Source organism: Mustela putorius, unplaced genomic scaffold (assembly GCF_011764305.1).
Source record: "Mustela putorius furo isolate JIRA1106 unplaced genomic scaffold, ASM1176430v1.1 tig00000578_pilon_pilon_pilon, whole genome shotgun sequence".
Taxonomy (NCBI): domain Eukaryota; kingdom Metazoa; phylum Chordata; class Mammalia; order Carnivora; family Mustelidae; genus Mustela; species Mustela putorius.
In genome coordinates, this window is record NW_025421422.1 from 2,860,703 (window position 1) to 2,874,585 (window position 13,883).

The following is a 13,883-nucleotide window of genomic DNA, read 5'->3' on the forward strand; positions in this document are numbered from 1 at the left end:
AATATCAAATTTCTCTGCTCTGGCCTATAATTATGTCTCATTGGCCCACACTCTGTAGTCGGAAGCTCTGGTTAGCAGGTATACATGCTTTTGATAAATAAAAGTGGTAGAACAAGGGGGTTTTATTTGATGTAAAAAAAAAAAATAGGCTAGATTAGCTATCTCTGAGATTCTTTCCAACTCTACTTTTCTATTGCTCTAATTCCTATTCTAAAGTAAACATAGGCTATTAGCAAGGAGACAAACTTTGTGATTTTATCAGGCTAGGTGGAACAGATTTATCAGCCTGTAGCCATTAAGATGTTTTCCTTCTAGAAACTATGCATGATATATGAAATAGCCTATGTTAAACCAACTACGTAAAAATGTAGAGGGCCTCTACAACATTCACTGAATACCACTTATGTACGTTCAAAATGCATAGGCTTTAAGATTTTAAGATGAACGAAGTCACATTTCTTGACATTTGAAGAGCTTGTAGGAACATAGTAGAGACTATTAATAAACAATCTCACTCAGTGAATAGATACACTATATTTCATCAGTTCTGAGACACACATTTATTCATATATTAATATCACTGGATTTGGGATTTAATATCTCTAAACATGATGGTGCCTCACAGTGATCTGTCACTTCTATGTCTAAATAGGTCCAATAGAGCTCTTTCAGTTTATAGAAAATAAAAAGTTAAATCGCAAGAAAGAATTATGTCATCATTCAAACATCAAGGTAATTAACACTTTCACAGATTTCAATTTGTCTATGTCACTATGAAGACCCAGAGACTTCCAATTACCCTTATAACATTTCCATATATCGATGATTATAAAAACCTGGTGATACCACTACCAGTTACTCTTGGATACATCACTAAAATATAGTACTGCACTGCAAATCCAGGAGACTGATGGAAACCATTCTGAAATAAATCTCCAAAACAATGATCCAAAGAGAGAATAGCAAGTAATGAAAGATAAGAAAGTAAGCAAAGTATTATGAATGTAAACTACTCCCAAAACCCCAAATTTAGAGGAGAGGTTCATAACATTCTGTTAATTTTAATGGTCACCTTTTATTAGGGTGATTCCTTAAAGAGGCAACTATATTAAAAACCACTTGGCTGTCACGAAAGGACAACTTTTGTATGATTCCACATATAGAAGGTACCTAGAGGGGCGCCTGGGTGGCTCAGTGGGTTAAGCCTCTGCCTTCGGCTCAGATCATGATCTCGGGGTCCTGGGATCGAGCCCCGCATCGGGCTCTCTGCTCAGCAGGGAGCCTGCTTCTTCCCACTCTCTCTGCCTACTTGTGATCTCTCTCTATCAAATAAATAAATAAAATATTTATTAAAAAAAAATTCTCTTCCTCTCTCTCTCTGCACCGCACCCCCCATGCATGCGCTTTCTTAAAAAAAAAAAAAAAAAAGAAGGTACCTAGAGTAGTTAAATTCACAGAGACAAATGGCATGGTAGTTGCCATGAGCTGGGTGGGGGTGGGGGGGAATAGGGAGTTATTATTTATTTTAAAGGTTTCATTTATTTATTTGAGAGAGAGAGAAATTTATTATTTATTTGAGAGAGAGATAGAGAGATAACAAGTAGGCAGAGGGGGAGGGAGAAGCAGGCTCCCCGCTGAGCAGAGAGCCTGATGCAGGGCTCAATCCCAGGACCCTGAGATCATGACCTGAGCCAAAGGCAGTCACTTAACCCACTGAGCCACCCAGTCCTCCCAGGGAGTTATTATTTAATGGGGACATGGTATCAATTTGGAAAGAAGATAAAGTTCTGGAGATGGATTGTGGTGATGGTCGCACAAACCCTGTAGATGGATGTAATGCCACTGAATTAGAAAATTAAAACTGCTTAAAATGGTCAATTTTATGTTACACATATTTTACCACAATTAGAAAACTTTTGATTGATACAAAAAGTAAAACTGAACCCTCCTAAAAAAAAAATAAAAAAAAGAGGAGGAAAAGAAAAGAAAAACAACTGACTCTTATTAGTGCTTTGTCTAAGCCATTTCACATTTTCCCAGGTTTGTTCCAAAAGGATTCAAAGGCCTTCTATAGAAATAAAAGTAGAAAATACAGAAGTCAGAATGTCAGAATGAATAGAAAGTAAGGATAAGACAAAAACAAAAACAAAAACACCTCAGCATACAGACAGGCAGCCTCTAAGCCCCGGCCCATTTCCTAAAGGTGGCCAGGACATTTCAGGCTCTACACTTCACAGAAGATGAAGCAAAAGGATAAAGAGCACATCTAAAATTCCCAGACCATTTAAAATATAATAATAATAATACACCACCCACTCAGGAGAAATGCAGCTTTTCCTGGCACTGGGGGCTGACACGAGAGGCCCCCCTGGGCGGTGCGGCATTCCTCCCACACCCATACCTCCGTGCCCATCATAAATACAAGAGCAGATTAACACGGCTGTTCTGTGCACTCCTCAGGGAGAAGTGCATCACACTGAGGCAGGGAAGGTGGCTGGCAAGAGCCTGCTTATACCTTCTAGTGGCAGATTCACAAAACAGTACTAGGAGGTGTATCTTGTCATTTCCCTCTTACAGGTGAGGACTGAGGCATAGAGAAGGGAAGCAACCTGACTCAGTTGATGCAACAGCAAATGGCAGCCCTGGGATTAGATTCCCATCTTCTCCTAACAGAGCATTTCAGAACTAGGCCTCCTGTGAAGTGATGGCCACCTAAAAGAAAATCAAAGGGAAAGTATTCTCTGAGGGTGGGTGGCAATTAGGCAAATGAAAGGTGAGCCCCAACTTGACCCTAAGAGAAAAACTTATCCATTCCAGAGCCATTTTCCACAAGCACTCCATAAAATTAGCTTCCCTGGATCCTCTGGAGCTGCTAGAAACACCACGGCAGGTGATAGCCCGTAAATGTAATAGTCTAGATTACCAAATTAACGGAAGGAGAGAAAATATACACAAGAGAACCCTCAGCGAGAAGCAGCCCTGGCATCTTTAGAGGAACAAATAAAGGTAAACTCAATCTCACTTTGTAATTATACTATTGAATTTGGTTGGCAGTAGTACTATGCTCTACCATGCAAATTTGCATAAACATTTACAAGATACAATGAGCTGAAACTGCTGAAAGGCTACCTGAAAAGGAGAAATGGAAAAATAGGCAAAGGATAACTTGAGAGGTCAGGAAAAAGCATATCATTTTATATTTATACTTATTTTTATATTTTCATTAACGATTTAAGGAAATACAGTATGTATAAGGATGTAAATATATTCACAGGAGAAGTAGTTTAACTGTTATCTTGGTTGGTGAACATGAGTGAAACCATTCAATAAAGTAAAATGGACTTAATCCAGTTAGCAGTATAAGCAACAATATAAAAAATCTAGTAAAAAAAAATCAAGTAAGTTTCAACATGGATAAATATAACACTTATTTGGGAACAAGGACATATTGATGTGGATCAGCCCTATCTTTAAAAAAAAAAAAAAATGAAATCCTGTGCTCACTTCAGCAGCACATATATTAAAAAAAAAAAAGAAAAAAAGAAATCCTGACACTACTCCAAAAGGCCAAACCACAGGGATACTGTGCACATCACTGGAGCTTTGTTTCTTTATCGAAGTACTCGGACTAGGGAGCTTCCTCTGTGACATTTAAGAATTACAAAACAAAAACAACTGATACGGGGCACCTGGGTGGCTCAGTGGGTTAAAGCCTCTGCCTTTGGCTCAGGTCATGGTCCCAGGGTTCTAGAATCGAGCCCCACATCGGGCTCCCTGCTCAGCGGGGAGCCTGCTTCCCCTTCTCTCTCTCTACCCGCCTCTCTGCCTAATTGTGATCTCTGCCTGTCAAATAAATAAATAAAATCTTAAAAAAAAAAAAATGATACAACAACAGATCAGACCTCTATGTAAAGTGACCCAAACTGCACAGCTATGCAACAACAGCACAAACTGACTGGTGTGAAGCTAAAATAAACAGTGGGTAAAAAATGGGCAGCAAATGATGACAGATTTTGTGAATTACAACCATATGACAAAAAGAGAGGTCATTAAGATGTGAGATGATGCCCAGAACAACACCGTGCAAAGCAACAGCCTCTATAAAATGTTGATAAGAGAAACCCACCTGGAATAAACATGGTAGTAAAGGCAATGCCAAAAATAAATGAGATAAATCAAATTGCCTTAAGGAAAGAGGAGAAAATACTGAAGCGCTCCAGGCACCTGTAAGATGCAGCTTTCTCCGGGGTCAGCCTTAGGTCACTCAGTATAAGATGGGAAAGAACATGGCACAGAAAACCCTAAGGGGGACGGCAACACTGAGTGATTTCTCACAGGGCAGGGAAGATTTCCTTACATTTATCTAAACAAATTGTTGCAAAGGCAAAATGGTAAGTATGATTCTGCTGATCTCAACACATTCACTCCAGTATTCTAAGGCAGCAGCAGAAGCATCTCAGAATAAGGAAGTGGTATCTTCACAAACTATATAAAAAAATGTTCCAGGTAAACTGCTTGCAGAAGGGTGTATGAAGAGAATCAGAAAATGCCAGAAAATGGCAAGGAGAGACATTGATTTTTTGTTGTTGTTGTCCACTTCCCCCTGCAAGCCCTGGAGCTCCAAAGCGCATCTGCTCTAAGTCAGAGTTTATTAACAGCAGGTCCCCCAGTGGGAGAAGCCATTAGGTTCCTACAAGCAGACTCAGCTTTGTGTGGGGTTATAAAATCACATGAGGCGAGATTTCCTTATCTCTTTTTTTCTAAAACATGCAACCTTCCACTTCCAGGAAAACACTTTTATAAGCTATGAATCACCCAGAGACTATATGAGTCCCATTTAGATCATCAGACTTTTACTTAGCATTTATTATGAGCCAAGTACTGTACTAGCTGATATATTAATACTATATCATGTCACAAATATTTTCAAAACCAGATAAAATATCTAATGACACTGCCATTAAAATTTTTAGGTTCATTCAAAAACATGCCATTTCAGAGATAAAACAGAGTTCTGTCTGACATAATCTAATTAATATGGAACATTATTAGCTGTCTACTGTTTGACGTCAATCTGCCTTAGTGTCTCGGTCACTGCAAAGATGGTACCTGGTGTATCCTTTCAGCCCAATCTGTCTAAGGGCTGCTGCAAAAATCAATGTTCCTCGAAGGGAAGCCAATCGGTTTTGGGCCTTAGAATGCCTCCAACCTCCAGTACTATTTTCAATCCATTGTTCTTCCAGAATATCAATTGGTATAAAACAGAAGTAAGAGCAGGAGAAAACCATGTAAACTCGTGTCTATCTTTTCTCTTTCCTTTTAATTCAACATAATCTTTTCATGTTCCTCTGAAAAATGTTAGACACAGCTTACAGTTAGATCCATACTTCCTTTTATGAAATATTAGAATGTCTAATATCGTCTCTTATTTGATTATTTCTAGATGGCATATCAGTCTAACTGAGTCAATCAATTTACCTCTGGCGGTATTTGATTTAGAGGTACAGAATCTTAGAACTATTTAAAAAAAAAAAGCATTCTTTATATAATTCTGAAATCCAGAGAAGTTAATTCACTCACCCACAATCATATAGTTTATAAAAAAAATTTAAAATAGAATCCCAGTCCATAATATTCTGGGCCAGTGGCATTGCACTTCATTAACATCAGCTATCGACAGTGATTCTTGATCTTCCTTTGAGTAAAATATCCAATCTTGGCAAATTTGATAACCTATCAGTTTTCAGTGCCTGAGTCCAAGGTCTTCAACGGCTAGACATGTCCTGCTTTAAATTATTGTCAGACCAATACTTTCATCCTATTTACCTCTCATGGGAGATTTCATGGCAGCTTCTACCATCCCCACCAGAAGCTGTAGACTCTTGGGGTCTTGAGCCAGTCCAGAGGCAAAGGCTGCCAGGGCATCGGCATGACGTCCGAGGTACTGGAGGGCAACACCCTGTCGGAAGTATGCCTTGAAATAAAGAAAAGATAATGCATGTTATACTTATATACTATGCTCCAAGACTGATGGTGATTCTTTATTACAACTAGTCAGCATACCTAAGATGGAGGTTGCCTGGGTTCAAAATTCTAATAAACAGTTCAAAATCAATTCTGATTTCTTCCAACATCCTAAAATGTGAGCATCCTTCTTTCAAGAAAATTTAAGACTTTCACTCTTTTCACTTCAAGAACACTTATTAATTCTACCACATCCTTTGGCATTTATTTACAAATTGCTTTTTTAATGATTTTTAAATATTTTTTATCCTACTTTAAACAACATAAACTCCTCAATGACAGTGTTTGGAGATTTTTATATATCTCACCAATGTATCTGGTATGATACAAGATAAATGAAAGACACTCAAATTCCATTTATTTCACATTTTCCCCTTTTATATAATTAAAGGGAAATATCAGTGTTTGATGGTTATTAAGATAATTTTAACAATGAGTACTAGAACATGGCTACATTTAATGTGGTGTTTCAGACATAGTATTTAAAAGTTGTTATCTGGGGCGCCTGGGTGGCTCAGTGGGTTAAGCCGCTGCCTTCAGCTCAGGTCATGATCCCAGGGTCCTGGGATCGAGTCCCACATCAGGCTCTCTGCTCGGCAGGGAGCCTGCTTCTTCCTCTCTCTCTTTCAGCCTGCCTCTCTGCCTACTTGTGATCTCTGTCTGTCAAATAAATAAATAAAATCTTTAAAAAAAAAACCTAAAAGTTGTTATCTAAAATATGTGTGCTTTGCTCAGAAACAAAATAAGATTATTGTCCTTTGTATTCTTTAATTGGATTATTTTAAAAAGTGTTATCAACTCTGATTAAAAGAAAACATCCTTCCAGCTAATTGCAGAAAGGGCCAGAAAGTTAGTAAAGTATTTAAATTTTAGAAAAGTCTTAAGACATGAGCAGAAAGAGAAAAAAGAAGTAAATGAATAAAATGTTATTAGCACATAACTAGCAAAGGACTTTGTAGCTGATTAAATGACACAGAAAAATGATAATTAATACACTCATTGCTTATATGACATCTTCTAAAATACGTGGCCTCCTGCTTCACTTACATAATCTTATACTATTATATGTTTATAACACACATTTAACTTTTTAGTCCAATATACTTTGAAATTATCACAAATTGTATTCATGGGATCTAAATAAAGTTTCAAACAACTCCTAAAACTGCCACTCAATAAATTTAATACATAATTTCATAATTTTATATTATATACACTGAGAGAGAGCACTTTTCATGTATACAAAACATATGGACTTACCTTATCTTATTTCATTTTTATAACTCCCTGTTGAAGTAATTTAGGATGGGTAATACTATTAAGTGTTTCTCTTAAGAAACAATCCATAAACAGAATGAATACTCAATTATGGGCAATTCAGACTTCTATTAGTTTAAACTACCAGCAGCTGTTAAAACTCAGACCCTAGTAAGACAATAACCTGTAAATGCACTTTCATTACTAATTCATAAGATCACTTCCTTTCAATGGACTCAGCGACGGTTTTAATCTTTAATGTGTTTATAGACATTTGTCACTACTCTTTTCATGTCACGTTTTAGGTGATTTCTATAATCCAAGAGGCAATATATACCACATTCCAAGTAAAAATAACTACAGTTTAGCTTTAATATAGCATTTCTAGAAAACATAAACTAAAAAAAGTGCATTTATTTATGTATACACATACATATGCCAAATATCTGTAAATTATTATTATTATTTATGGAGAGAGACAAAATGGCTGTAGTTTTTGATTTAAAGATGTATTTTAAGAAACACAAAAATCTATTGTGGTAATTATTTCAATTATAATTACAATACATGGAAGTCAAATCATGCTATACATCCTCAACCAATACAGACAGTGCTGTTATTTCAATAAAATTGGGCAGAAAATACACACAAAAACCTTATAAGAGTCTCAATGAATTTGATATATTTTTTTAAGATTTTATTTATTTATTTGACAGGCAGAGATCACAAGTAGGCAGAGAGGCAGGCAGAGAGAGAGGGGGAAGCAGGCTCCCTGCTGAGCAAAGAGCCTGATGCAGGGCTCGATCCCAGGACCCCGAGATCATGACCTGAGCCGAAGGCAGAGGCTTTAACCCACTGAGCCACCCAGGTGCCCCTGAATTTGATAATTTCTTGTATATTTAAAACAAAACTTAATCATTCATTACTTCACTGAAAGAACAACTGCTTTCCATGTCTGACAATGAAATCACTGAAAAGTATGATTTAGCTATTCTGTCCAGGTAGGCAAAGTACAGTGTTAAATGCAAGTTAGGGTCACAGATTACACAGCAGTTACACAAGAAGAGTGTGCACATTTTGTTTTCTTAGGACACTCAGGAGATGAGATGAGATGAGAAAAAGTACAACTTGGTCATGCTGCCCACAATCCTAGCTTCCTTTTTTCAGAAGATTTTGAAAAGAGGTATAAGAGAGAAGGCTCAAAAGTTTCCCTTGGTCCTGCCTTATGCCCCTCTAGAACCCTAAGCTCAACTTTGTAAGATTTCCTCAATTAAAAATCTTAAGAGTTGTATCCCTGTCAAGACGAAGCATAATTAGATCAAACTGTGACAAACCCCTGTGATCAAACTGTGATCAAACCCCTGTTCCAAACTCATAGATCGGGACTCCCCAACTTTTTCCATACAATATTCATTGCATGTACAGACAGCTGTTGAAAAAATATTAGCTATCTATATTAGTTATCTGTATTTCGTGAGAGAAATACCACTATGGAGTTGAACTGATGATGATAAAACAAGGACTGTTGGTTACTGGGACAGAATAAAAAGAATTTAGCACAGTGTGCCTGACACAGAGTAAATACACAATAAAAGTAGCTATTTTGATTAGTTAATGAGAAAAGAATCACAATAAGAATACATAATTACAGACCCACAGAATATAAGGGGAGTCCAAGAAATAGTTCAAAATTCTACTATTCAATATAACATGATCCAATTCCTATCACTGCTTTATTCATTCCTCCCCTCCTCCCCAAGAGACTGTTTGCAACTGGGAACTCATAGCTTTAAGGCTCCCAGACAAAATTTGATCCACCCAACTAAGACAAATTAGTATTATCTGGTCTTGAGAGATTCAGCAGCCACTCACAGGACCTTCTGTGCTGAGATGCACAGCTGTTTACCGTAGCTTCAAGAGAATTGATGTGATCTGCTGTAGCCTATCTGGTTTGTGCTACTAATTTTTCTCTTACAGACACCAGAGAAGTTCACAGGTTTCACAGGAACCTACTTCATCTGGGAAAGGGGCAAATTTTTATCATTAAGGATTGAGCAGAAGCAGCATATGTTCAGCATGGCAAGGGAAGGGGGGCCCCACACAGCAATGTTGAACCCTTGGTGCCCAGCCAACCACAGCAACCCCCCCACACATACCACATTCTAGCCACAGGTTATGCAGCAGATGGAGAAGGAAGGGCATAGTGGGTTCACTACTTAGAGCACCTATACCCTGAGAAAAATGGTTTTAATCTGAAGCTTTAGCCAAGAAGAGAAATTTAAAAGGACTTAGTGAATACACTGGACTGAAGGTGAGATGCCTCGAGTTTTGAGTGTTGCAGAGTCATTCACCACAAAGAAGCCTCAATGATTATTCCACACACACTACTAAATAACCTCACAAATAATAGAAATACAACTGGTTACAAGAATAAGTTTCCATGCTTCCTTCCTTCCATTAGCATTCCCGAAAAATCTACAGCACCAGGCACTGTAAAAAGAAACAGGCAGGACTCTCAGCCTCAAGCTACCCACAATCCAGAGGGGAAGAATATAAAAAGCTCTAAACGTTGTGACTGCTACTTTAGTAGCCGCTTACTAATAATAAGGGCTTGTAATATTTCAGCAGTAATAAAAATGTAACTAACTACCAAAGTATTTACGCCCATTGTTGAAATTGTTAGTATTTGCTTTTTATTATGTGGCCATTCCTCTCATCTCAGAGAGTCTGCAGTGGACTGAATGTTTGTATCCCTCCAAAATTAGTATGTTGAAACCTAATTCCCACCGTGATGCTATCTGGAGGTGCAGTTTTAGGGAGGTGGTTAGGTCATGAGAGTGGAGCCCCCAGGAATGAGATCAGTGCTCTTATAAAAGAGATCCAAGAGCTCCCTCTTCCTTTCTGGCATGTCAGGACACAGCAAGGCACAGACACTAGGAAGTGGGCCCTTACCAGACCCTAAATCTGCTGTCACCTTGATCTTGGACTTCCCAACAAGAAATGTTTGTTGTTTAAGCTACCTGGCCTATGGTATTTGGTTACAACAGTCCAGATGGACTAAACGGGGTTAAAGTACAAACACACAAAGACTAAACGTGGGAAACAGTTCTTCACGCTTCAAGCACCCCTGGAACCAGTGAAGGACCCGCAAGCCTTTACTTTCAACATCCCATTTCTGGTTTCCATTTCTAAAACATCAGTGAAATCGGTCCTCACAAACATGCTACTCTATCACTGCTCAAGTCAGTGATGTACATTACTATGCTCATGGGCACATGCATATATTTAGGACATAAAACATAGAACAAATAAATGTGATATGTATTGCTACATAAAATTAAACATATTTGATGGGGTGCCTGGGTGGCTCAGTGGGTTGAGCCGCTGCCTTCGGCTCGGGTCATGATCCCAGGGTCCTAGGATCGAGCCCTGCGTCAGGCTCTCTGCTCAGCAGGGAGCCTGCTTCCTCCTCTCTCTCTGCCTGCCTCTCTGCCTGCTTGATCTCTCTCTGTCAAATAAATAAATAAAATCTTTAAAAAAAAATTAAACATATTTGCTTACATGTACAATCTACTACTTAGTTCAAGTATTCACAAATATTCTGCTTTCAATTAATCTGTACTTTCTCATGTTATACTTTACTATTCCTAGTAGTATTCTTTCCTGTTTGAACATTTTTACATTTTCTTTAGAATAAATACATCTATAACATGGTGATATACCTACTAGCCAATCATACCACCTGCTACCACATCATCGCCATCTTTCTCAACAACGTTTATAAATTGCAGAACTATTTTACTGAATTTTACTTTATTATTTTATTTAAAAATGCATGGAAATGGGGAAAATAGAAATACCAATTCTTATTTTTAAAAAGCAGCGGTATTAATCTATAATTTAACACAACTGGGTCAAAATGAAAATGATTACAGGGTGCCAAAGGCAGAAAAACCTTAGTATCACTGGATGTACACAGAACAACTAACTATGCTCAGTTGTGATGGAAAAGAATAAAGTTAGGGAATATGAAAAAATGATTCTTGAAAAGGAAAGGCATGATTGGAGATTTTATTGTTTAGTTATCTAGGAATTAACACTTCCCACTCACTGAACATGTCAATCTCTGGTTTAATATTTTCCTTCTAAATATTTTATATATTTGACTTTCAGGAACGCTTTGTATGGGAAAATAAAAGACTATTACTTAAAACAGATGTGACACATATCAGCAAAATGTAAATATATGCAAATTACCTACTATCACATTTATTTTCTATTATAAATTATATATTATATCCTATAAAAATGTGATACATAGAAGTGAAGGCACAGAACCCATGTCCTCAGTATGTTGTTTTGTTTTTAAAGATTTTATTTGTACCTGAGAGAGACAAGCACAAGGAGGGGGAGGAGCAGAGTGAGAGGGAAAGGGACAAGCAGACTCTGTGCTGAGCCCAGACCCTAACACGGTGGTAAATCCCAGGACCCTGAGATCTCGACCGAAGCTGAAATCATGAGTTGGATTCTTTTTTTTTTTTTTTAAAGATTTTATTTATTTATTTGACAGAGAGAAATTACAAGTACACTGAGAGGCAGGCAGAGAGAGAGAGAGAAGGAAGCAGGCTCCCTACTGAGCAGAGAGCCCAATGCGGGACTCGATCCCAGGACCCTGAGATCATGACCTGAGCCGAAGGCAGCAGCTTAACCCACTGAGCCACCCCGGTGCCCCATGAGTTGGATTCTTAACTGACTGAGACACTCAGGTACCCCCTCAGTAAGTTTTCACCAACTTATATCAAATAGGCACCTGTATGGACACATACATGCTAATTAGTTTTTCTTTTTTACAGGCAAACTATTTTTGTTATATATTTTGTTACATATGTTTGACTTAAAGAGAGAAATTAATAGAACTTCCTGCAATGATAGACTGTTCTCTGTTCTCTCTAATAATGGCAGCCTCTAGCCAGTCACACTTGGCCACTGAGCACTTGAAATGTGGCTAAAGTGACTAAGAAACTAAATTTTCAATTTTATTTCATTTTAATTACTTCAAATTTAAATAGGCAGGGGTGGCTTGTAGCTACTAGATTGTACACTGCAGTTCTAAAATTTGGTCTTCCTCTAACAACAAGTCTCCAAACACAAATCTAAACTGGAAATTGAAAGGGGACATATTAAATGAGAGAAATAACTATTACCAAAGCTCAAAAACTATGTGCCTTATTCCCACGGCAGCTGTGGTGAAAGAGAAAGGACTCACAATGCTGACGCTGGAATCCTGTCCTGATTACTTATGGACGAGACACTTAACGCCCCCAAACTTCATGTTCCATTTCCACTTCAAGAAAGGAGAATGATGATGACCTCAAAGGGTTATAACAATGATTGCTGACTGATAGCACATATGAAATACAGAACACAGAGTGGCCATTTTTTAAAATGAACAGAACTGAATGTTTCACTAACTATTATTCTTATTTGGTATTTGTTGTATAATCAAGTTCCTCATCTGCTTCCCCAGCTTGCAGATCGAAATCACCTTTGGTATGATGTTGGGAAAACTGAACAGCCACATGCAGAAAAACGAAACTTTCCTTATACTGCACAGAAAAATAGACTCAAAATGGATGAAAGACCTCAATGTGAGACAGGAATCCATCAAAATCCTTGAGGAGAACACAGGCAGCAACCTCTTCGGCCTCAGCCACAGCAACTTCTTCCTAGGAACAACGCCAAAGGCAAGGGAGACAAGGGCAAAAAATGAACTACTGGGACTTCACCACCATCAAAAGCTTTTGTACAACAAAGGGAACACTCAACAAAAGCAAAAGACAACTGACAGAATGGGAGAAGGTATTTTCAAATGATATATCAGATAAAGGACTAGTACCAAAAATCTATAAAGAACTTATCAAACTCAACACCCAAAGAACAAATAATCCAATCAAGAAATGGGCAGAGGACATGAACAAACATTTCTGCAAAGAAGACATCCAGATGGCCAACAGACCCATGATAAAGTACTCCACATCACTCACCATCAGGGAAATACAAATCAAAACCACAATGAGATACCACCTCACACCAGTCAGAATGGCTAAAATTAACAAGTCAGGAAACAACAGATGCTGGCGAGGACATGGAGAAAGGGGAACCCTCCTACACTGTTGGCGGGAATGCGTGCTGGTGCAGCCACTCTGGAAAACAGCATGGAGGTTCCTCAAAAAGTTGAAAATAGAGCTACCCTACAACCCAGCAATCGCACTACTGGGTATTCATCCTAAAGATACAAATGTAGTGATCCGAAGGGGCACAGGCACCCGAATGTTTATAGCAGCAGTGTCCACAATAGCCAAACTATGGAAAGAACCTGGATGTCCATCAACAGATGAAAGGTTAAAGAAGATGTGGTATATATATACAATGGAATACTATGCAGCCATCAAAAGAAATGACACTTGCCATCTGCAACGACATGGATGGAACTAGAGGGTATTATGCTGAGCGAAAAAAGTCAATCAGAGAAAGACAATTATCATATGATCTCCCTGATATGAGGAATTTGAGAGGCAAAGTGGGGAGTTTGGGAAGGAAAA

General features: G+C 38.1%; 1 protein-coding gene across 6 annotated transcripts in view; it reads right to left on the minus strand.

Moving 5' to 3' along the window:
- TTC28 (tetratricopeptide repeat domain 28) overlaps positions 1-13,883 on the minus strand; it is a 641,796-nt gene that overhangs the window by 295,783 nt on the left and 332,130 nt on the right. For all 6 annotated transcript variants that reach the window (XM_045081529.1, XM_045081528.1, XM_013063444.2 and 3 more), the window contains one exon: positions 5,827-5,974. In XM_045081529.1, coding sequence (XP_044937464.1) covers positions 5,827-5,974 — 148 coding nt within the window. The remainder of the gene's footprint in view (positions 1-5,826; positions 5,975-13,883) is intronic.